The 26,044-nt window shown below is 46.7% G+C and overlaps 2 protein-coding genes across 5 annotated transcripts; one reads left to right on the top strand and one right to left on the bottom strand.

Moving 5' to 3' along the window:
- Positions 1-2,926: 2,926 nt before the first annotated feature.
- On the top strand, positions 2,927-5,974 carry LOC144891387 (uncharacterized). Its single transcript, XM_078774787.1, has 2 exons — positions 2,927-2,936; positions 5,471-5,974. The coding sequence occupies exon 2, from the start codon at positions 5,491-5,493 to the stop codon at positions 5,794-5,796; it is 306 nt and encodes a 101-aa protein (XP_078630913.1). The 5' UTR covers positions 2,927-2,936; positions 5,471-5,490; the 3' UTR covers positions 5,797-5,974.
- A 2,252-nt stretch (positions 5,975-8,226) lies between these two features.
- Positions 8,227-13,860, bottom strand: LOC137423004 (uncharacterized). 4 transcript variants are annotated; one of them, XM_068109748.2, is made up of 2 exons: positions 13,359-13,860; positions 8,227-9,677 (listed from the first exon to the last, which is right to left on the bottom strand). In XM_068109748.2, exon 2 carries the CDS (start codon positions 9,652-9,654, stop codon positions 8,350-8,352), a length of 1,305 nt encoding a protein of 434 aa, XP_067965849.2. In that variant the 5' UTR covers positions 9,655-9,677; positions 13,359-13,860; the 3' UTR covers positions 8,227-8,349. The 4 variants fall into 4 exon arrangements, with proteins under 4 accessions (XP_067965849.2, XP_078630912.1, XP_067965851.1 ...); XM_078774786.1 differs by having other exon boundaries at positions 8,227-9,627; positions 13,359-13,844; XM_068109750.2 differs by having other exon boundaries at positions 8,227-9,627; positions 13,626-13,833.
- Positions 13,861-26,044: the final 12,184 nt, after the last annotated feature.

The raw sequence follows: 26,044 nt of genomic DNA, 5'->3' as shown, positions 1-26,044 counted from the left end.
GGTGCCAGCAATAGCTCACCGACTCTTCGTGAAGGATATTTAATGTCCACCCAGGGTCAGGTTGAGGGTTTGCGGGGCTCAAGGCCATTTTTGTGTGCTGCAGTTACAGTATTTTGAGCATAGTGCAGGGCAATGTGTTCTCTGAACTCTCTAGTTATCTATTTATTTGTCTATCCAATGATCTATTTGTCTACTCAAATTCAGTTATGCAGAGATTGGCGAAGGCTTCATGCCGAAGCTTTAGGTGTGGGGCCCCTTCAAGCATGGGGCCATAAGCCAAGGTCCAACTGTCCTATGCCTTTATCCAGCTGGCCAAGTATCCACGAACTAATGCTGGGAGATGGGACACCCAGTTTAACGTCTATCCGAGAGACGGTGCACACATTGAAGAATCACCCAGACTGTGACACACCAGGACAGTTTATAGCTGGGCTGAGACTCGAACCCAGACTAGACGGCTGAGGTGAGTGTGCATACCTCTAGGCCATCCAGCCAGCCCCAGGGATCCGTAACGGTGGTAAAAAGAGACCTCGGAACAAAACTTTGAGGACAAGAAAATGTCACAGCCTGGTCCATGAAATCGTGATCCCTTACTGAAATGGAGGTGGATACTTTGAGAGGTGGCAGAACTCCGTTCTACCTTCTGAAACCGAATATGGAGATATAACAAACAACAACGCACACACTTCTCCGTTTAGTTATGGGTAGATTGTCAAGTTCTTCCATCATTACCCCAAGCTTGCGAAGCTAAAACCGGGGTTAAGCATTCAGTTACGGACGTACGTGTGCCGTTGGTGTCTGCATTTTAAAAATTCATTTTCTCGGCAACCGTTGGTCCGATTGACATGACATTTTCACCATAGGAGCGCCTCTGCCTGTATATTTCTTTGCTGATAATTATGACGTCATAGGTCACGTGGTACAGGCGCCATCTTGGAAAAACTTCGCACCTCTATATCTCTGAAACCACTCTATGGAAAAAATTGAGACCTGGCTCATTGTCAAGTACTCCCCATGTGGAATAAGATATGTTAATGATGATGCCATCGGTGCCTTCGTTATGACGTCATAATTTGACAAGTACAACACTTATCCGATCATTATTAAATAAAATTCAGCAACTGTTGGTTTGATGGACACAAAATTTTCACCATAGGAGCACTTCCTCCTTTCGAATATTTATTGATAATCATGACGTCATAGCTCATGTGGTACAGGTGCCATCTTGGAAAAACCGAAAAATGTTGCACCTCTATATCTCCAAAACCACTGCATGGAAAAAAATTGAAACATGGCTCATTGTAAAGAACTCCATATGAGGATTAGGTGTTGTAAACGATGACGGCAATGGTGCCATAATTATGACGTCATAATTCGACAGGGACAACACTTAGTCTGATCAGTTTGAAATGTATTGAGCATGATCTATGCAACAATTATTTCGAGAATATAAATTTATGATGTCATTGCTCACGTGGTCTGGCAGCCATATTGGATCAAAGGAAAAAAATGTTCAAAAACAGAAGAGTTGGCTCGCAACAAGTTGACTGCGCAGGGTAAGTATCTTACTATAATTCACCAAATGTCCGTCCGTCCGTCCGTCTGTCTGTCTGTTCGAAGGTACCGTAAAAACTGCTGAACCGATCGCAAAGATATTTTGGGTGGATAATCCTGGGATCTCCAGGAGTAAAATAGGCTATTTAGTTTTCCCAATTTCAGCTTTAGTCTCCAGAATTCTCAGGTTTGGACTCCCGCATAACATTCGCGTTCGCATAACGTTCATTGTTCTCATTGTGACGATGTTGCTTTCCCGGGTGCCGCGCGATCGGTGCAGCCGTTTGTGCGGCATCCGGGAAAGCAACATGTCTCCATCGATCTTGCCAAGGCCGTAACAGCTATCGGCTCAGAATCATTTTAACTGTTCATTTGGTACAGTTACACGTATCGGGAATTTGGCACACGTATCGGGAGTACGTGTACCAAATACGACAAAGCGATTGTGAACACGATTATCGATCATGATTCACGATCACGATCATCACGATCATAGTGTATCGATCACGATTTGAAACACGATGGAATAATATTTACCGATATGAACAGTGATGTGGTTTTCATTGAAATTCTAAAGATACTGTTTAGATTTTGATGATTTGCATCTGATATGATTTAACGGATGTTTATATGAATCGTTTAAAATAAAAAAACCTTCAATTTCTGATATTTTTCATTTACATTTGGGCCTCCCAATTGAAGCCCCGCCCATAGGGCGGGTACCGTTGCTCGTTCTATGAATACCATCTAGTTACCAATGCAATCGAGATTGCATCCTTGTGATTTTCATATTTTTGGACCACTAGAAGAACATCCAGTGACATTGATTTTACAAATGATGACGTCAGACTGTCAGAGCATGTCCTGAAATGGCTGTGTAACCGTCCCAAATATCACTGCGCAAATATTATCGAGGCGGTTCCACATTCATCAACATCCGTACGCTTTAAAAAAATAAATACAATAAAAGGTCCACGCCAACCTTGAACTATCCTATTTGCTATACGACCTCATAGTGTGGTATGAAGTGTAATCCCGTAGGAGTTGTGAGCTAAAAAAATTGCGTTTTTTTTGCATTTTCAATTTGATTTGGAGTCTAGATGTTGAAAAATGATGGGGCTCAAATTTTCCTGTCCCTAGATCTCATTCTGGAGCCCCCTGTCTTCTGGGAGCCCATCCCACCTCCCCCCCCCCCTAATCCGGGACTGAACTCATGTCTATCTCCACTGATTTATGAACCAATTCTAGGAATATTGTTTTATTATGAGGAACTTTTGGAACATGCTTTTGTTTTTTTCCAGTTTCAGGTGAGACATCTAATCATCATGTCAAGGAGTGTGTGCATCATCTGCAATGAGGATGCTACCCCAAGCAAGCGACTGGTGAATAATCCAAATATGATTGAATTTGCATTAATATAATAATTAAAAATTAAAATTAAAATAATTAAAATATGAATTAATTGTTTGCTGTAATGAACAATTATCTTTGGGTCAGCTTGATATGAAACAACTTGGTGACCGTTTAGGTACCTTGAGTGAAGCGGACCGCAAATCTGTGTGTGGTCACACTGAATGTCGGAAACCCATCGTCAACAAGAGTGTGATTGAAAAGCTCAGAGGTAAACGAACCTGGCCTGATTCCCCTGCATGTTCCTCTCGAGGGCCTGGGCGACCTTCCAGTGCAACTGATAATTATTCAAGGACAAAAACCACACCAAAGGTACAGGTGTGTTTGTTCTCGTCCTGCAGCTTTGGTCCTAATGATGCTTCAGGACCTCTTCATCACGTGTTTTCGGACAACATGGGTGAAAACTTCCAGGAGATAAAATGCAAGACTCAAGATGACCGTGTTACTCAAGATGACCGTGACTCAAGAACTTGTGTATCTGAGTTAGAGAGCGCCAGGGAGGCTTCTGCTCTTGAAAAGTACCATCATAGGAAATGCTCGAGTTATGCAAAGCGCACCTTCGCTCCATTAGATTACAGTAATGCCCAGCTCATTCACTCTGTATGTGATGAACAGCTGCTCCTCTCCATTCAGAACACCCTCTCCAACGATGATGTTGCCCGAAACATGGCTGAGGTGAATGATGCATACTTGTCAATTTTGAAGAGGTATCAGGTAGAGGTTAATGAGACAGAAAACTACCGGAAGCATCTGAAAAAACTGATATCTGAACGACTTCCTAATGTCCAGTTTGTCAAATCGCTCCGCAAAAATAAGCCTGACAATCCCGTCCTCCCAACAGCAGCGAGCATTGCTATGGAACTTCGGTCTGCGGTGCTGGATAATGACAACACAATTGACCACTTGAAGAGCATGGCAAACATTCTACGAGTGGAGATGATGGAGTACCCAAACTGGTCATTCAACGGTAGCTTTGAAGACTGAGAATCCTCCGCTACTCCAGTTCTTCCTCACTCATCTCCTCTTTGGCCGTCATGTCCTCAAAGTTTCTGGAATTCACAATGAAGAAGTAGACAAAGTTGTTGATGTCGCTTGCAAGTTCCTCATCCAAAATACTCGAACTGATCATCAGGTGAAGCATCAACCAAAGAAGAAAGATGGGTTACAGCCGACTGTCCAGACAAACACCAAGAAATGAAGCTCACCAGGTCTCTCAAAAAGATTCTATCTTCCTCAAAGACCAAAAGTACACTGACAACCATGTTCGCCCAGGGTTTGCTTGAAAACTTTGCCGATAACAGGGCCTTCACGCTGGTCGTTGTGTCCAGCAACAAGATAAAGGGCCACGACTTTGAAGAAGAACATTCACACAAAGAGGCCGATACGCTTATTCCTCACCAAGTCCTGTCATCTGCAGCCGAGAACGCTTGGCGAGAGATATGCGTTTGGTCACCAGACACTGACGTTCTCACGCTTCTTCTTGACCTGATCTCTCATGGTCGACTTGGAGCTCTAACTCGCTTCAGGTTCTTGACCGGTAAGGGCACAAAACACAGAGAAATTGATGTGGTAGAGAGAGAGTGCAAGTAATTGGACTTCACAAATGCCAAGGACTCATTGGACTCCACAATTTCACCGGTGCTGACCGGGGTGGGAAATTTGTGGGTATTTCCAAGAAGACATGGGTTGGTGCCTACATGAAGCTTGAAGAAGATAACCCAGCAATCAACTACTTCAGGGTGCTTGGTGAAGGTCCTATTCCGAGTGTCCTGGTCAATGGCGAATTGCCACCACAGGTCAAGGGTTTGGAGCAGTTCATCTGTACTGCTCGGCAGGTCCCACAACCCCATCAGCTCTAAGATGGGAAATGTTTCATTCCAAGAACTTGGAGGGAGAGATGTTACCTCCTACTCGTGCTGCCTTACTCCTCAGTCACATTTGCTCTATGGCTAGGATACGGCGGCCGTACCCCCCCTAAATTGACAGAAACATGCGGCGGCCGCAGAGTTTCTGAGGTGGCCTCAGGGTGGCCCTAGGGCATATGGCTATCTTTTACAGGCCGTAGGGGTCTCCGTGGAATTATAGCGCGGAGTTATAACTTTTTTCATTTCTAGGTTGGCCGTAGCAATTCGACAAGCCGTAGCCATGACGTAGATGTGTTCCACGTCGACCGTACGTAGGGCGTACGGTGGGCTTGCGTTATTCGTGCGGCTGCCGTAGGCTCTTATCAATGAAAAATGAATTTGGCCAACCCCCAAAAAATTACGGCGGCCGCACTATTTCCACGGTCGCCGTAGGGTCGTCCTAAGGCGTCCCTGTGTTCACCGTACGGTGGCCTTGTGGTCTATGTGACTACCTGCGGGCAACGCAGGGTCGACGCACGGTTCCCCTACGCCCGCCGTGCGTCCTACGTACGGCCTCCGTGGCAGTCTGCGTCGACCGTGCGCTACCACTAGAGATCGGAGTATAGGTGTTTGCCACACACATCATCACATTTCACCAGCAGCTCAGACCAGACACATCACGATGCCGCCAAAGAAGCGATCAACCAAGGACAAGGGGAAAGGTGCCAAGAAAAAGACCAACCCAGTCCATGAGGATGAGCAAGAGGACCAGCCATCCATGGAGCCAGACACCCAGCCTGAGCAGGACCATGACCCTGATGGAGAGGATAAGGATGAGGATGAGTCTCCCGCACTCCAGCGCATTGTCGAATTTTACGAGGCCCATCCCTACTTTTACAACCTCAGACATGAGAAGTACCGCAACACCAAGCTGAAGGAGGCGGAACTGGCTGAGCTTGCCAAGGAGATTAAGTGGACTGGTGAGTAGTGAAATTAATCCTGGTACATAGTTGCCACTATCAGTACTTTCCCCATTTCCTCATTTCTGTAATTCTTAAATTACTGATTTGTATTGTAGTTTCATTGTCAATTGTCCAAGTATCATGAAAAAAATCCTCCATTGTGTAAATACATAATATTCACTTTCCTCTGACACATTCTAATGTGATTATTTTTTGTTTGCAGTGGAGAAGATCAAGAGGAGGTTCAAAAACCTACGTTCTGCCTATGGCAAACTCAAGAACCGGGCCGGTTCTTCGGGGAAGTCGGGGCAAGCATCCTCCAAGTTAACCAGCCTACAGCAGTGGAAGCTGCGGAACTTGGCCTTTCTCGATGAGGTGATTCAGCCCTGGACCCAGGGACAGGAGTTGGGAAGGGTAAGCATCGGCATTGAATTTGTTTGTGTGCAAATGATCCTCTGCTTTTCAGTCCCTGACAGAACATCCTGAGTGTTGCATGTACCTAATATTCACTTTTCTCTGCCTATGCTTCAGGTTGCTGTGGAGGACGAGGACGAGGAAGATGAAGATGTGGGGGACGACTCTGCGGCACCCGACTCTGAGGCACCCGACTCTGCGGCACCCGACTCTGCGGCACCCGACTCTGAGGCGCCCGACTCTGCGGCGCCCGACTCTGAGGCGCCCGACTCTGAGGCACCCGACTCTGAGGCACCCGACTCTGAGGCACCCGACTCTGAGGCACCCGACTCTGAGGCACACGACTCTGAGGAACACGACTCTGAGGCACACGACTCTGAGGCACACGACTCTGAGGCACACGACACTGACGACCATGACAGAGGGTCTGAAAGTCGGACGAGGGGGAGCAGTGCCGACAGTCACCACAGTAGCAGGAACAGGGCGGGCACCAGCACCAGCATGAGCAGGAAGAAGGCCGCAAAGATCACCCCCGACGTAGGGGAGCTCCTCCACGATATGCTGATGGAGAACCGGAGACGGGACCGGGAAACAGAGAAAAAGGTAAATTATAACCGATTTAATGATAACCTAAACTGTACTTTTAAATGTCATGTGTCATAAGTCTTATGTTTTTTTAAATTTGGATTGAAACAGTTATGATAATTTTCCTTTTTGTTTTCTCTTTCCCCCCAGTTGGAAGAGTCTGCAAGCAGAGAACCAGATGAGCGAGAGGCGTGGGGCAGCTGGCTCCAGACGGTGGTGCGCAACTGCCCGAAGGAGAAGTTCTGACAATTCCAGACTGAAACCCTGGCCCTCTCCCAGCGATACCAGCCAACAGATGAGGGGCAAAGTACGAGTCAGCAGTGTCCGGCTCCAACCCCAGCTCCACCTGCCATGTACCCGCCCCAGCCCGCGGCCTCCCAGTTCTCATTCCAGGGCCAGTTCCAGCACCCTTCCCAGCAGTTCCAGCCCCAGCCACAGTTCCAATACCAACAACAGCAGCAGCAACCACCAGGGTATTTGCGGCAGCAGACCTTCACCCAAATGCTGGTAAGTTATTATAAAGAAATAAACTCATCAAATCAGGATTCTATGTAAAACATAAAATATTTTATTGCAGAAATTTATAAAGAAATTAACTCAGTAAATTATGATTCTATGTAAAACATATAAGATTTTATTTCAGAAACGTACTATTTATATAGAACCTTTATTTAATGTGCATTTTTCTTGTGTCTACAGACCCAGTCGCCTCAACAGCAGCAGCAGCAGCCGCAGCAGCATCAGCAGCCCGCCTGCCCCACCTCTGCTCCAACTATCCCCAGCACCAGCAACATATTCGGGGACCAAGACTTGCTCCCGGCCCTCCGCACCCCTGCATTGGGGGACAGACTGAGCCTCTCGGGATTCAGTGGTGGTAGCAGCTTCGGCCTCCATGGCACCAGCGCGGACCAGTCCTTGCTCAGCGGTCTAATGAGGCCCCACACTTCATCTCCGGCAGACAAGGCAGACAAGGCGTGCGCTGAGTCCGAGTCTGATGGAGACTAATATAAATATGTTGCTGTTACTATATATATGATATGTTAGTTATTTTTGTTATAGTTAATAAAATGGTGCCATTTATGGGCTTTGAAACTTGATTTATGTGTTGGTCTTTAATTCTTCCATAATATAATTATTTATATACCTTTGAAAATAGGAAAGAAAGTTAAAAATTAATACCACAATAGAGTGAATATTTACACTATTACTTTAATCTGATCACTTTAAAGACACAGGGAAGCATCATAATTATTAAAGAAACAGAAAATAAAAACCAACAATTGGGCAATTAAAACTTTCAAGGGAAATTTTCCCTTTATTTATAAATGGAAATTTTCATTGCTAAAATTGATTTAAGTGTCTAATTTATGGGTTTTATATTTTTCTTTTATCGTTCAATTATTGCTGTCTGTTTCTTTGTTTATTGTGGGATAAAACGATAAAGCAAACAAACTGGGTTATATTCAACTTTTAAATACTTTATTTGACAAGTGGGATCACATGGTACATTTAGTTCACAGGTTATTATAAGGTCAGATGTTATGGCTATAAAGTTCATTTGATGGTCCAATTATAATAAATCACCAGTTGAGAGCTGCCTCCTGCCATGGCACGCTGCCGGCAGCACTGTTATAATAGTGTTTGAGGTGTATCCGGAGCTCTTTGCCGGCACGGTTCTCCCTGGGGGCACGTAGTGCACCCTGCATGTCGGCGAGGTAGCCTGCATCCCTCCATGCCCCTGGGACAATCACACCGTCCGCCTGCTCCCCGTCAAGGTCGGCATTCTGCAGGTTGGGAAAGCGGTTCCGCATCAGGTTGTGAAGTATCACACACGCCTTGGTGATCTTGGTGGATGTCTCGGGGGTGGTCATGAGGGTGGTGAGGAGGCACCGGAAACGGTTGGCAAGGATGCCGAAAGCATTCTCAACCACCCTCCTGGCACGGGAACACCTGTAATTGAAGATGCGTTCGTCGTGCGTGAGGTTCCTGTGGGAGAAGGGCTTCACCAGGTATGTTCGCAGGGGGAACGCGTCATCCCCGATGAAAAAGTATGGCACGTCGTGGTCGTCGTTGGGGAGGGGCTCAGGGGGAGGGAAACCAAGTCTTCCTTCACGGAGGTCGGGTTCAATGGAAGACCGGTTGTAAATCCCTGCATCAGAGGCAGCTCCTTCCGCACCCACATGCACCCAAAGGAAGCGATAGTCTGCGTCCACAATCCCCATCAGCACTATTGAGAAGAAGCCCTGGTAGTTGAAGTAGACGCTGCCTGACTTCGATGGCTTCTTTATCTTTATATGTTTGCCGTCAATGGCCCCGCAAGCGTGAGGGAAGTTCCACCTCCTCCCGAAGACCTGGGCAACTTCATTCCATCCATCAGGAGTTGAGGGGGTCACGAACACCTCGTCCCGGTACTCTTCAGAGATGGCAACGCACACCTCGGGCACAAACAGTGATATTGTGTTATGTGCCACCCTGAAGCTGAATGCAAGCGAGTGGTAGGAGTCACCCGTTGCCAGGAACCGGAGTGTTATGGCCAGCTTCAGGCCTGGCGCAAGGGGGGGCCTTGCACCGTCGCTTTTTGTGATTCTGGGAGCGACACGGGCCAGCATCTCCTGGAACATTGCAGGTTCCATACGCAGGAATGCCTTGAAGTCACCCCTGGATTCACGCATCAGCTCCTGCATCAGGTTGTCGTCGTGGCCCAGGGTGACACGCCGCAACAGCCAGGGCTTCACCCACATCGTCCTCCTTTTTCGCTGCCGTCGGGCCAGCCGCTGCTCCTCCAGGAAAAGGGCTGCAATCAGGTAATCTCGCTCTCGATGCACCCGCCTCAGCTGCATGCGCAGGTAGCCCAGCCTCTGCCGTTGAGGAACAACCAGCGCCATCTGTATATAACCTGGTCCACAATCTATATGACAGATATGAGATATGATATACATATGAAAAAGAACTGGTATATATACCCACTCGTTACCGTCCGTCTGGCCGCACGTTCGCCTTAGGGCCCCCCTGCGGTCGCCTTGCGGGCACCTTGAGGCTACCTTGCGTCTGCCTTGAAAATTCTATGGCCGCCGCAGGGACGCCCTAAGGTCACCGTGCGACATCAAATCAAAGACCGTACGGCACCCCCACGTTTTCGGTCTCCACAATTTCTAAATACCCCGTGCGGCTACCCGAAAAATAAAAACATATGTGACTGCTACATTGTGTGACCGTGGAAATACTGCGGCCGCCCTATAATTGCTAGTGGCCGTAGATTTTTTAGACCCTACGGCCGCCGAGCCAAATGTGACTGAAGCATTACTACCACATATCACACGTGCAAATTACATTGCCATGCGCGATAAGTCATACATTACCAAATGTCCAGCTTTTCCTCCCATTGAAGAAAATTGTTGGAATGTTAGGTTCCAGTGAGGTGTCTCGCCCTGCCCGCCCCTCGAGCTGTGATTGAACTGATGAAATGTGCATGTAAATCAGGGTGTAAAGGTAGGTGCAGCTGCTTCAACAACACACTTCCCTGCACTTCTCTCTGCAAGTGCTATGGCAGTGATTGTGGAAACGTAATTAAGGATGATACCCACGAGGATGAGGATGAGGATGAGGATGAGGATGATGAATAAATCAGCAAACAGTTTAATGTGATGATGATTGATGTGGATAAGGATGAGGATGATAAATAATTACGTTCTTGGTTTGGATTTTTATTTTTAATATTACGATGTACTTGTGTAAATTAAAACATTCCGAGTTTATCAAAAAAGGACAAACCGAAGGTACGTTGCCAATTTTTACAACAATTCTCGGAAAGCATGTTTTTCATCCTCGTTGGATTTAATTGTGAACCAAACCCAATAATAAAGGTGTACATTGTGATTGGTATTTTCAGTTTTTATTTCATATATAGTCTTGTGCAAAAATCGCTGGATTATCTCATCAGACGGTTCAGTTTAAGTCGGGTCCCTTGATGATACACTGTGTAGATCACTTGGGATGTGTCATTTATTGACTCATCTTCACAAAAAAAATCCCCCAAACAACACATAATGTCGGACACGTTTGTTTTCTTATTTACCCAAGATAAGCGCAGGGTAATTACAGTTCGGGGGTCCATTGACAGAAGACCCCACCTCTCCCCCTCCCTGACCTTGCCCATGACAGTGGGTCAATGAATGTGTATGTCACTTTAAAAGTGTCAAAAATGGATTCAGCATCATCAAAAAACCCTAAAACGACTAAGATTATGACAAGTCAGGAGACGACGAGGGTTCACGAGCGAGCGGTATTCAATGACAAAGGTCAAAACCGACATTGAAAATATATAAATAGGAATGTATTATCTGTTATGAGACTAGTTAGCTACACAATATCGAAAATTCGGTTCGATTCCGACAACTTTGAAAATTTGACCTTTGTGACCTTGAAATGTCAAAACGAAGGTTACTGACCTTGAAATGAGATAGAAAATAATGTATAATCAGTTATGAGGTTAGTTAGCTACACAATACCGAAAATTCGGTTCGATTCCGACAACTTTGAAACTTTGATCTTTGTGACCTTCAACGGTCAAAGGTCAAAGATTCTGAAATTTGTTGGAAAACATGTATTTCATGATGTATGTGATAATATAAGATCATGTATGACATTTCACCCTATCAGGAAGCGAACAATGTAATAAAACCATCAAAAATCGACTTTTCTAAATTTCGTGACCTTGTGACCTTGACCTTGGGGTGAAAATGAAAAATCGAGCTCCTTGGGGCTAGACACATGACATTGGCCTAACCAAATACCGAAACCCCTGTCAGATTCCACCAACTCCCTCGGAGAAGATGTAGCTTGAACTCGATTACCCCCTAAAAAGACATCTTTTTCCGGCGTGGCTCTACGGCGCAATACGCCCACTCTGGGCAGGACACAAATAGATCATGATATCAACCTCTCACCCAAGTTTCATAAAGATCGGATGATATATATCATCGTGTAGTTATGCTACGGACAGACAGACACACAGACAGACAGACGCACACATATGACGAATATAGTGGTCACTTGATAACTCGTGAACCAAAAGTTGGTTCATTTTAAGCGGGGCTAGTCCTTTGGTTGGAGCAATCATGTTGGTTGGAGCAATCCGGGTCGATAAAGCTAAAAATAAACAAGTACAAAAAGTTTTAATTAAAACAAAAGCCGCGTCGATGTTACACAATGCCTAGATGCAGCTGTGCCTATAACGTCGATGTTATAGGCACAGGACATTCCTATTGATTCGATTACTTGATGTTATTTTTGTGCAAAGTGAAAATATATCTCGGCAATTTCCCGTGTGTGGCGACGAATTTTTAATATATCTCGGCATTTTCCCGTCTGTTATTTCAGGCGGTGTATGACTGACCATGCCGCGATTTAAAAAATATATATCTCGGCAATTTCCCGTGTGTGGTGACACGTGAACGAAGCTATGCTCCTCTCTCCACATTATTGTGACGACGTATAAATTAAATATTTCATCGTGACGATTGTCATCAAATGGACGAATTTTTAATATATCTCGGCATTTTCCCGTCTGTTATTTCAGGCGGTGTATGACTGACCATGCCGCGATTTAAAAAAAATATATCTCGGCAATTTCCCATATGTGGCGACACGTGAACGAAGCTATCTCCTCTCTCCACATTATTGTGACGACGTATAAATTAAATATTTCATCGTGACGATTATCATCAAATGGACGAATTTTTAATATATCTCGGCATTTTCCCGTCTGTTATTTCAGGCGGTGTATGACTGACCATGCCGCGATTTAAACAAAATATATATATATATATCTCGGCATTTTCCCGTCTGTTATTTCAGGCGGTGTATGACTGACCATGCCGCGATTTAAAAAAAAAACAATATATCTCGGCATTTTCCCGTCTGCTATTTCGGGCGGTGTATGACTGACCATGCCGCGATTTTAAAAAAATATATCTCAATGGACTTGAAGTTACAGGCCTTTGAGAATTCATTTCGTTCTATAAAGGGCAACTTTCATTGGATTTTCTTCCCGTTTTTTTTCAACCAAGTCTAAAACTATGTTAGCGACTGTGAAAAATGAAATGATATATCGAATTTGATTTGAAAGAAAACTGTGTGAGAGAGCAAGACACCACGGGCCTACAAAACAGGCCTCAAAGCTATGCGAGTTAATAAAATGGTGGATATTTTTTATATGAAGCCTCTCCCACAATGGGTGGAGCTATGGTTCCCAGAATGGGTGGAGCTTTGAGGTTTTGTCTTCCCTGCAAGAACAACAAGAAGAAGAAGAAGAAGAAGAACAACAACAACAGCAGAGGGCACTCTATGACCAGCGTCTGCGACACGGCTAAAAAGCCACCAACGCAAAAGGTTTGAAAAAATTCCAATATTTAGACCTCCCATTCCACCCACACATTCCTTTCATTTTATTCCAAATTCCAAACACCCCTTTCATCTCCCCTTTACTTCCCATTTTTTCCTCTCTCAACCTCAACTCCCAGAACCCTTTTAGTTCTTCGCTGCTGTAGCCGAAGCTGTTTATCTCACTCCCCTTTCTTCAACCACGTACGTAATATGTAGATGGCCCCTTCACAGGGGAATGTCCACGGAGGCGATGTTTGAAGAGGTCGGACTGGAGCGAAACTGGAGTTTCCAAGATGTCACTTGTAAAGGAAACGCGCCATTAACATTGAACGCGAAGGGGGTTCAACCGTTTTTCCTGTGGAGGTGAATAATAAAACCGAATCGCGGAGAAACGTTCGCTGCCGCAGCTGCAAGGCAAACATCCTCCGCAACCTCAGCATTAGAACGTTTCTCTTCAAACTATTCCACACACCTCGTTATTTGCTTATCGGAGGTGGTCGAGCTTCGATGATGAGACGGTCCCGCAAGTTTACACCCGCATAAAAGGAATTGGGCGGTGAAAGCACGAGGTCCTCTAATTGCCATGGCACCGGCCCGTTTGGAACGATCAGAAATCCGCTCTCGCGCTTGTTGTAACTCTCAGCAAGGGTAAACAAGCCTTTCCACAACCTTGTACTCACGCCAAACACGTATCACGTCACCTTCGGGTGAAAGCCTCACAATACACCGCCCAATTCTCTCGCTGAGAAAACACGATCAAAACAATTTTTTTTTGAAGAAACAGACGAGCTATTAATCTCCTTCAAAATGCTATAACAGTATAAGGAACAGGACATCCTCTGGGACACGTCACATGTGGCTCATAGTCTTACGCAGGCGACTCGACGAGCCCTATCTCCGAGTTTCAATTAGCCTCGTGCTGTCCGCTACGGCCGGGACAAGGCCCGAATTATGGCGGCAACACGCGCAGAAAGAATAATTGAGGGGGGAGGGGCTATCGGCGGGGGGTTTAGGGGTGTGGGAAACTGCCTGAAAGTCGTGAGACGCACATTTTACGCCCCGTTCCCATTAATGCGAATCTCGCGCTGTGCTGTTAAAACACGGCGCACGCGGCAATCTCTGCGCAGTGGGGGTGAGTGGGACCCGCTGACAATCACACACAATCCCACACAATCACACACAAACACACACACACACACACACACCCACACACACACACACACACACACACACATACATGCACACATACACATACATGCACATATACATGTACACACGCACACACACACACACACACACACACACACACACACACGAAAGACACATATACAAGCACACACACACACACATACATGTACACACACACACACACACACACATGTATACACACACACACACACACACACACACACACACACACACACACACACACACACACACACACACATACATGCACATATACATACATGCACATATACACGTACACACACACACACACACACACACACACACACACACACACACGAAAGACACATATACAAGCAAGCACGCACACACACACACACACACACACACACACGCACACATGCACACATACACACACATACATGTACACACACACACACACACATACATACATACATGCACACACACATACATACATGCATACACACACATACATGCACATATACATACATGCACATATACATGTACACACACACACACACACGCACACACACACACACATACATGCACACACACACACGCACACACACACACACACACACACACACACACACACACACACACACACACACACACACACACACACACACACATACATGCACACACACACACATACATGCACACACATAAACACACACACACACACACACACACACACACACACACATGCACATATACATGTACACACACACACACACATATACATGCACACACACGCAGACGCGGCCACCCTTTTGAGTGAATGAATCTCGGCCCCCACTCGGTCTATGTGATTGTCCTGCCTCGCCCACTTCGGTGATAACGCGATCCGCATCGTGATCGCACTCTGAAGCCGACATTTCTTACCCGTTCCAAGTCGCCATGACGCTTTTTAAAACTCCTGCTTCGATTAGCCTAACCGACATTCTTTGCTGCCCCCTGGTGTTTCTTTCCGTCAGGTCGCTCAAACGTTTGATTTGTTTATTTGGTTCGACATCTTTGACAAGAAAGAAATTAAACAAGCGCATGCAAGGAACTTCCATGCGTACGTAGCATCTATTTATTATGTACGCAAGAGAAAGTTACAAAAGGCGTTTTTTTAAATGAAAGAGCGAGGAACCGTGGGGAAAAAAGAAAGGTCATACACACACACATACATACACCTAACACCTAACAACACCTAACAATGGGGTCATACACCTAACTCGTGTTAGGTCATACACCTAACATTGGGGACACATTAGGGCACAACCTGCCAGTAATAGGTGGGTTGGGTTAATGGGGAGGGGGGTGGGGGGGGGGAGTAAAAGTATCGTGGGGAGGGAGGGGAGTAAAAGTATCGTGAGGAGGGAGGGATGACGGTGCTGGGTGATGTCCCAAAATGGTGGAGCAACGCCTGCTTCAATCCCAGTAGCAGTAGGGAAGAGGATGATTGAACTTCCTCCAGAAAGAGATTCCGCAAACGGGAGATAAGAGGAACGAAAGAGTGCAGGTGGGCATTGAGACTGGATTTTGGGAGTTTAACATGGAGGGAGTTACTTGTAAATATGAATATCCCATGTATCTTGGAGTCGCTGGACCGGATGAGGAGACGCAGTAAAAGCAGAGAACATCAACCAATGCCTGCGAGATGAGCAAGTGAACAACAAGCCGTGTGTTTCAGCGTCATCGTGGTAAATACCAATAAAGTTGAGAGTTTGAGATTCTTCATAATCCGGGGGAGATGTGGGTGGGTGGCTGTGATACTGTCAGCTCACTTGCTGGGCAAGGAAAGTTGAAAGCGTTGAAAATTCTCCTACGCGATGAGAAGTTCAGAGAAGCCTTTGTGTCACTTGGCAACAACTGGGACATCTCAAACGAGTTATTCAATGTCATTCAAGATTTCACATGCCAACTTTACTGCCGCAACACTAAAATAAGTGAAGTAAACGAGCTACGATACCAAATGTTCCGTAGCAGAAGCGGGGAAATCGAGTCCGGACAGCTTCCCCCATGTGAGGACACACTTCGACAACACACACTTCGAGCAAACTACCAGGCTGCTATCTGGAGACGTAGTTTGATTAACTCCCCAGACATTCCCAATCCTATCGCAGGTCATGGATGGACATCAAGTGGAAACGGCATTCCAGTTATAAAGTGGATGACAGGTTCCCCAGCTCCAGAGGTCGTGATAAGTCTCCTGTCTTGCAAGTGTGCTCGATCTTGCCGGCCATCTGACTGCACATGTATTATCAATGCACTCAAATGTACAGAAGCCTGCAAGCTGTTGACATGCTCCAACATGGTGAATGACGAAGAAGAATTTCTACAGGTTGAAAACGTTTCGTCGGATAGCGATGATGACTGAACACACATTGTTTACATATAAAGTCTGCAAGAACATCAGAGGCCTACACATATTCATCAATCAAAGGCGTGCCTTCTAGATGGATCTACGTGGGAGATGCAGGTGGACTTGCACCAGAAGCTAGCCTTTCCAGATATTGTGCATACAACCCTTCGGCCAGATGTTGTTATCTGGTCAACTCAGCGAAAGATCATCATCGTGATAGATAGCAGTCCCATGGGAAGAAGGCTGCGAGGAGGCTGTGGAAGTGTAAATTTATGAAGCAAGCAATTTCTATGAGGCTCAACCCTCCATTCCTAGTCTGCAGGTGTCTTTTTGTGGTTTCCATCCAGAATTTGGGAGTTACTGCAGTTGGCAAGTTATCTCCGGCACTGCCCAGAATCGTGGCTCGAGAAGAGTAAAAATTCTTAGTGGAGGCAATGGCGGAGCACATATTGTCATAAATGACTGAGGGAAATAATATTACAAATAGGGTTTTTCCAAATAATGTAAGGTTGGATCGAGTTTGTCTTATTGGAGAAAAGATATTGTTTCTTGGTAAATAATTAAATAATACAACTGTAGCCACAATGTCTACCAGGGTTCTTTGGGGCGATTTGCTGGGTTATCAAGGCTTAATCGTTTCAGCTCGAGGTCTGGCAAACTACCATTGTTTCATAAATTCGATGTAAATATTTGTAGGGTGTGTCCCCTCCCACCTTTGCCTACGTGACTTCTGGGGGATGGTAGTTCTGAAGTCCATCCTCAACTTAATGTTATTGAGTTTTAAAACAAAGCTAAACTGAACAACGGTTCGGAAATAATAAAGTATAAAATCCATGTAGGCTAGCCCTCTCTGGCTCTCGGCTTCTCAGTAAAATCTTTTGTGGGATTGCAGTAGGATTTGACTTATGAGGGAAAAGATGAGTTTGCAGATTGAAAAAGGATGGGGATTGCCATAGCTATTGAAGTGACTGTTTTATTTTGAAGTTTTAACATGACTTATCAAAAAACCCATGTTACTAGTGTGTTAATTCGTAATATGGTATAATAACCCTTGCATCAAACAATAAATGAATTACAGATAAAACCACAGAATGGTAAATCATTTAGTATAGTTTTAATAATGGAGGCGCTGTAATTATTTGGTTGTGACTAAGGGAAATATTGTTTAAAAATGTGCTTTGAAATAAAGTAAGTGGTCTTTGTTCTTGTCGTGTCAAAAATGAGTAAACGATATATCCACTTCACTGAGAATGACCTTCAGATGTTCTTGAAGGGATTAGAGAGACAGGGCTCCAGGTGTTTTGCAGGAGACAATGGAAAAGCAGAAAGAATTTGGGATGCAAACCTGCTCTCAGCGGGAGACAACCTCATCCTCGACACCTACTCCCTCCCACCCAAACTTTGCCCAACCAATCCTATTGCTCTCCTCCCCTCTCTTCGCTCCTCCCCCCTCCACTTGTCCCCTCCCACCCAAATATTCCCAACCAATCCTACTGCTCTCCTCCCCTCTCTTCGCTCCTCCCCCCTCCTCTTGCTCCTCCCACTTGAAATGTTAAAAAAATCAGAACGAATGACCAAATAACCAGGATTAGCACTGGGTCTGTAAGATGTTGGTTTGCTGTACTTAGGATACTTCACTTGGCTGGTTGATTCTGTATGTTAACTGTATACTGTGCATGCTGGTGTTTAGTATGATATTTCTTTGTGCATCCCTACTGTACCAGGATTTTCACTCTGGACTTTGATCTAGGATTTGTTGTAAATCTTCCTTGTGTGTTTTTGTGAATTGTACCATGCTCTCCTTGGTTTGATGAGGGTCATTGTTTTCTTGCTGTGTATTTCTTGAAGACAGAAAGTGTTGTCCTCCTCGGGAATTAAAATTTGTGACTCTCTTCTGACATTGAATTTTTTGGTTCATCTATTATATACTACTGTTGGAAAATATCCCTAACAAGGCCTATGAGAGGAACAGTGCCAAGTACGCCGAGCTGATGGAGATGTGTCAACAGAGGGGCTGGAAGACATGACTATTCCCTGTGGAGGTGGACTGTCACGGATTCCCTGCGCAGTCATTTTAGAGGATGTGCCAAATGCTAGGTATTCGAGGAAGGCAGAGGAGGACAGTTATACGCAGACTAGGAGAGCAAGCAGGGAGGGCGTCATGCTGGTTATGGTATCGTCGCGAAGATCCCCATTGGAAGCCGCATAAAGACAAATGGGTCAAAACGTCCAGTGACAGTTGGCAACCATCTGATGATGTCAGCGGTGAAACAACAAGGGTAGTATGACGAGCAACCAGGGGCATACAACTCCCAGAAGTCAGACGATACAAGCCTGACCAGAGTACGAACAGACACCATCATTGGTAAGTGGATTATTATATCATATATATGAAATGACTGCAATCAAACGTATATCATTCTTCACCTGAAGTAACATAAAATGGCTCTACGTTAAAATTTCTGTTTGCAAATGTCCCTATATATAACACACAACTTATAGATTTTATTCTTCATTCCGTTTTTACGGATTTGAAGAATGTTTTTTGGGTGTAAATTACCCTCAAAATGCACTGGCACAGGGAAACTCTCCACAAGCGCACAGCCTATTAATTAAATAATTAATGACAGCCAGCAATGAAAACTATTCAACCTTCCCCAATCTGGGCAAGTTGAGCATTTTTGCGTGAAAATTACACATTTTTTACATATTTTCCCAATTATCTCGACAGGTAGTGAACAAATTTCCTTTTAGTTTACTTTGAAATATGCCAAATGACATACTGAACATATCTTATGCAGGGTGCATGTGCCTCAGACCAGCCGATTAAAAGTTACGGCCAAATTTATGAGATATGAAAATTGATGAAATATGAAAATGGCGGCCATTTTGGAAAATGTCCGCCAAAATGGGTTGAGCTACCGAATTCAAATGTCCATCACATTTTTTCATACATGCAATATGTAAGGCTAACTGAAAAATATAGTGGCGATTTGCCCTCTTTTTTGGTAGTCAAATTTTATCTGGCTCATGGACTATAAAGGTAGCACCCTTAGTTAGTCCACAAGCAACACGTAGGCCACCTTCAAAATTCCAGTTATTTCATTATTATGTGTTTTAGTTAAGGCCGTGTTTCCAATAGTTGAATCTGCGTTGTTTCAATCAAATAAGGAGTAGGTCCCATTTCATTTCGTCCATTTTGCGCCCTCCCTCTCCAAGCGCCGCCGTTATGCGCTTTGCCAGCAGCATTCGCTGCCTTAGCGCTCGCTCAAGCGCCACCATTAACCATGCGGTCGGCCTGAGGAAAAAGGGGGCGGAACGCCAAGAACAAGGTGTGGCCTGTCAACCAGCCATCAAAGGCATGGCCGGTAAGCCCTCACCAGCCAACCTGGGCTGAGGGAATATCACCGACGGGCGTGGTTTATGAAGCGCGGAGTGATCTTGGCTCGCGTAATATAAGCGCGAATGAAAAGCCCTGTCACAGGACTGGTGAGAGAGCGCGCATTGTAACGGACTTGAGGGCTTGGTTGGACTTGTTGGAGGCGCACACATTACAGAGGATTCACTCGCTGGCGCTTTTAAGAGAACCTTGGAGAGGGTGCGTTTGGCACGCTGGTGCAGTTATTACGTACGCTGAAGGACACCAGCCTCCCCCCCGCTATATGTAAGGTCCGTTCGCGTCCAACTACACGTGGAGCTGCCTGCCGGGTTTCGCCCGCAGAACCGGAGCCTGGACGGAGTCGACTGGAGCCTGGATCATCTACCTGGACCGTCCACCCTACCAGCTACAATCCCCGTGTGAGTGCGTATGTTTGTCTGGGGTCATAAGTTAAGACTGTTGCTAAGACTGCCCTGTGTCAGGCTTCTTCTTCTTCTTCCTGTAATCCTTTCGTTTCCTCTTCTCTTGTATATTTGTTAATAAACCATCTTTGTTCTTCCTACCTGCTGGTTTCCTCTCCATCCGATCGCATCCGTCCTTTCTCAATTGTGTACCTGTGGCACGATTAGGAACCACTCACAATCGGGTTAGTCTTTGTTAACGGCCCGAGTTGCGGCTCGCTTCGCTCGGCGTATCCACTAACGCTGCGGCTCGGGTGGGAGTTATCTCCTTGCTTTACGCCCGGTGGTAGTACTTAGGTAATTGGACTAAGACTCGACCAACAACCCTACTTACCACAGACCGGAAGGAACATTATAACTTCCCAGGACTCAGGACGGCTAGCTAAAAGGACAAGGGGATTAACCCCCCCTTGATAAGGGGAGCGCCGACCCCTGAGATCCGTAACAATTGGTGTCTGGGAGTGGGATTTGGACCCGAACCAAATTTTTATATCTGGAAAAATTTGGTCAAAAATTACGAGCAGCCGAAATTCTTATTCACATCCAAATTGAATTGTGCCATGGATAACCAAGGCGATCGGATGCCTGTGGGGGAAAATGAGGGGGTCGAGGAAGAGTTAGAGTCAACCCGGGACCCCAGGGAAGAAATGGGAGAGATGGAGGAGGAAAGCGAAGAAGGTGTGGTAGTGGGGGTTGCAGGCGCCCAAAATGGCGGCGCCTCGCACATGGCGACGAGGGCCGTGCCTGCGGTGCAAGTGGGAGGGATGGACATGCAGGCCCTCATTGCGCAGCTGCAGGCAGCCATGCAAATGGGGTTGGGAAACCAAATTGAAGGAATGGAAAATAGATTAAAAAATGAATTGGGAAGCCAAATTGGGGGATTGAGTAAGGAGATGGGAGAAATGAGGGCCAATAGTGAGCAAGTGGGAAACCAAATTGGGGGGTTAGAAGTCAAATTGGGGGGGTTAGACAGCAAATTTAATGGGTTAGACGGCAAATTGGGAGGATTCGGAAGCAGATTAGTGGGCCAGTTGAAGGACATGGGTGGCCAAGCCCGGGAAATTAACGAGGGGTTGGCGGGGGAGCAAGCCAGTAATAAAATAAAAGCATTGGAGAGGGAGAGAGACCGCGAGTTGCGCGGGAGAGGCACACGGGTACGCGACGAGGTAGCGCGGCTTGAGAAGCGCGGGGAAAGTGAAGCTGAGCAAAGCACAGCCGGGTGGACCGGGATATAAATCGCGACCCGGGGTATGGGGAAGCCAGCGACCGCCGAGGTAGAAGAGAAAATTTTATTAGCGCCAGCGGTCGTCGAGGAAAAAGAAAATGAAATCATTATAATGGAAATTGCAATTCAAGAGACGGCAGAGATAGAAATTAAATCGAGGGAAGAAATGGAATGCACTCAAAGTCCGTGTTCACATCATGATGCCGTACTTGCTAATCCTTATAAAGATTTGCAGGTGCGTGTGGAGAAGAAGATCCCGAACGTAAGCCGGCCTGTATATGGCGCGAAAAGATTTGGCGCAAAAGTGTTTGGCGCGAAAGGAGTTTTCGCGCGCTTGGGATCCCGGCGTAACCCGGGCGCTCGTAGAAGGTCCGTGGAGAGGCGTATGAGAGCGAATGGCGCGCGTGTGTGAATGGCGCCGGAGCGCAAGTGTATTACGGGGAGTGAGGGAGAATGCACAACGGAGTGTATGTGTGAAACCGAGTGTGAGGAGTGCGACACAGAGAGTGAGATGGATGAGGAGCGTGTGCGAGAATGCACACCTGAGATGGATGAGGAACGTGTGCGGGGATGCACACCGGAGCGCGTGATTGGGTGTGCAAAAGAGTGCACACGCATGGGTAAGGGTGCGCTGAGTGGGTGTGCAAGAGAGTGCACACCCGTGAGTGTTACGGAGTATGTAATGGAAGGAAGGTGTGTTATGGAGTGTGCGAGCAGCGAGTGGTGTGCACCTAAGTGTGGGGCGAAAGGGAATGCACGAGCGAGTGCAATGACGGAGTGTATGGAGTGTATGAGAGGCATTGGAGCGCCGGGTTTTGCGAGAGAGAAAAGGAACGCGTGGTGTGAGCATGCGAGGGGAGCATCGATGCTAACCGGGACAGCGTTCAGGCCGACGTATAGCCGATGTGAGCTCTCGGGGCGTGGTGCTCTTTGTGTGCTGCGGGGGCCGGCGGAGACGGTTGCTGCGGTGCTTCTGCAAGGAGCGTCGTGCACGATTCGGGCCGGGCTCCACCCTGTATGGTCGGTGCCGCGTTTTGCCAGGCAAGGCGACCGGCCCGGTTCGAGGGGAGGTAGGAGGGTTCGGAGCAGCACCCCCTTGTGGTGGCGGCGCTCCGGCCGGGGAAGGCTGGGCCATCACGCATGGGAGCGAAAGGCCCTGCGTAGGGATGGTGCCTGGAGTCTTGGACCGAGTATGCCTCCTCCCCTGAATCGAATGCCGGACGGACCCAACCTGCAGTAGACCAAACCACCCGAATTCATTGCTCGGTTTTGCGAAGCCGAGCTTTGATGATGTAATGATGCACCGAGGGGCTCAGAATAGTGGACTAATGGTAGTAGTAATGGCGATAGTGATGTAGGGGGATGGTGGCTCTACCATCCCTCACATCCCTTTTTTTCGGCAGAGGAGCAATAGATTATGGGGATTGGCAGTACCAAACTAGCCCGGGAGGGTTAGGATAAATGTATAGGGATCTCGAAAAATGACCATAGTTGACATGAGATGTAAGTAGTGACATTGTACCTGTAGTGGGGACGTAGAGTAGAGTAGTTGGTTGATAATGACGGGGGATGTGCGTAGTATAAGGGATGACAGGGAGACCACTAATATTAGGGGAGATAGATAGCCAGATGATGCTGTGTGCATGAGAATCTTTGTGGTGAGGGTGCTGAAATGAGGCATTGCGAATGGAAGTCCTTATAGTGCTGGTTAGCAAATGAGGCAATGCTCGTGAAAGATGTGTGTGCGTAGAAGTGAATGAATGGTGTGGAGTGAGTAGTGTGGAATGAGTAGCGTGGAGTGTATGGTGCGAAGGAGTGGATGGGGGAAGGATGGACCCCTTCACGAATACCCGGGGAGGGTAGTTTAAAAGTAGGTAGAGGGAGTAGGTAAATTTGGTTGGATATTGACATCTGTGGTGCTGAAAGTAGCAGAGTAGTGTTTTGTTGGTTGCATGAGTAGAGTGAAATGGCTGGGCATGTGTCCTGATAGTGAGTGTGGTTGGTTGAGCACTCCGCCACTGGTAGTCTGCCGGCCAGGTGAGGCCGCAGGTAGGCTCTGGGAGCCAGGTAGTAGAGTTCAGTGGGGCCCATGGATCCCAAGAGAGGACCCGGGTAGCCCGATGCCAGAGGGGGCATTAGTGGGGTAAGGGAGCCAGAGGGCCTTCCCCAGGTTAGGGTGAGGAGCTAGGTAAGCTCGGGTGGCAGCTACAGTGGCGGAGGTGTGCAGGTAAGCGGACCTGCTGGTGAGCCACATGACCCAGCCCTGAAATTGTGCGAGAGCACAGGTTGAAGAATCGGGGGAGTGAGACCCCAAATTGGAGAGCACTACAGTATGTGCAATGGGAATTGGTTTCTAGAAACACATAGGTCATAGAGTAATGATGGCCAATGGATTGGCAGGGTAAAACCCCGGGTAGAGTAAAGAGAGTTAATGTCATTTAGAAGTAAGATAGTTAGGAGAAAATCTCTTCGCACCATCCGCATCCATTCACCTAGGTGATAGACTCCACACCATGTTTTGGCAGATATTTGGAGAATGTAAGACGCATTTTGACGTGGGTGAGACATTGTGTTGAAATTCCATCCCTTCCTTCTTGGGAGGGATTGATGACGGATTCGGTTTCGGGGAGATATGGGGGACGAGACATAGAGACGAATTTGTAAAGGTGTAGATTGTGTAAATACGGGAAGGGGCAAGGGTAGAGTAGGTGACATGGGGGGTGACGTACGAGTAGGGACGAGCTTTCTTAGCTCGCTCTCCCGCGCCCTTCATATCACATTACTTTGTTTTGATGTGTTCCCTTGCACCCCTGCCCCGCTAATCTGCTTGTCCTTCCTTCCCCACTCATGGACCATGTCCTTTTGTGCCCGAGGGGAGTGTGTAGGTGACCGCAGTTGTGCGCCCGCACCTTTTCTGCCTCCTGCCTGCACTGATGCACCATATGGACCACACGTTCTGTGGCCTGGCACCACATATGGACCACACGTTCTGTGGCCTGGCATCACTTATGGACCACACGTTCTGTGGCCTGGCATCTCTGCTGGGACCGACCATTGTTGCCAGCGGTATCTGGCATGCGGACCACTGCGTTTTAAAGTGGCACCTATGCCATGCAGGTGGACCACCTGAGTTGGCCCTGCTGGCCATATCAATAATAAAAAGCGGACGCAGTGTGTGCCCTTTTATTAATAAATAGTAACATGAAGCAAGAAGATCAAGCAAGATACATCGGCCCAGCAGAGAAGAAGAAGACATCATCATTTTATTATTTTAAAATGTCTGTTTTGTGTATTTTTGATGATGGTGCTTTTTGGTGCTTTTGGTGCATTTCTTTATTATGGTGCATGTTGGGTACATATGGTATGGTGTATCGGTGCAGTGCATGGCAGTGGTATCTTCCTCTTTTCAAAAGATCTTTTTCTTCCCACAAAAGACAGGTCCTGGGTTGCAGTGTAAATAATTAGTGTTTTGTAAATAATGTTCCCCACCGGCTTTATGTGTAGTTTGAAGACAATTCCGTAATTCGGTTAATTGTGGGCGTGAGTCAGTTAGGTAGGATGCAACGCAGCAGGTGGGACATATCTAGTGTTAAAACTGTCGCACTCAGGGTGAGGTTAAAAGTAGAGGGTAACCACACCTAAGTGTCACACAAAGTTAAAAGATAGCCCTTTTGTTTCGGCTCGGGGAGAGCCTGGAGAAAGGGAGGGTGCAGTGTTGCGGTTTTAGAACCCACACTTTTGTAAATAAATAATCACTTGTAAATATGACATTAAAGGTTAAAGGTAGCACCCTTAGTTAGACCACAAGCAACACATAGGCCACCTTCGAAATTCCAGTTATTTCATTATTATGTGTTTTAGTTAAGGCCGTGTTTCCAATCGTTGAATCTGAGTTGTGTCAATCAAATAAGGAGTAGGTTCCATTTCATTTCGTCCATTTTGCGACCTCCCTCTTCAAGCGCTGCCGTTACGTGCCTTGCCAGCAGCGCTCGCTGCCTTAGCGCTCGCTCAAGCGCCGCCATTAACCATGCGGTCGGCCCGAGGAAAAAGGGGGCGGAACGCCAAGAACAAGGTGTGGCCTGTCAACCAGCCGGAAAAGGCGTGGCCAGTAAGCCCTCACCAGCCAAACAGGGCTGAGGGAATATCAACAACGGGCGTGGCTTTATGAAGTGCGGAGTGATCTTGGCTTGCGTGATATAAGCGCGAACGAAAAGCCCTGTCACAGGACTGGTGAGAGAGCGCGCATTGTAACGGATTTGAGGGCTTG

This window comes from Myxine glutinosa, chromosome 3 (genome assembly GCF_964187855.1).
Source record: "Myxine glutinosa chromosome 3, kmMyxGlut1.1, whole genome shotgun sequence".
Classification (NCBI taxonomy): domain Eukaryota; kingdom Metazoa; phylum Chordata; class Myxini; order Myxiniformes; family Myxinidae; genus Myxine; species Myxine glutinosa.
This window is presented reverse-complemented; position numbering and strand designations above follow the sequence as displayed.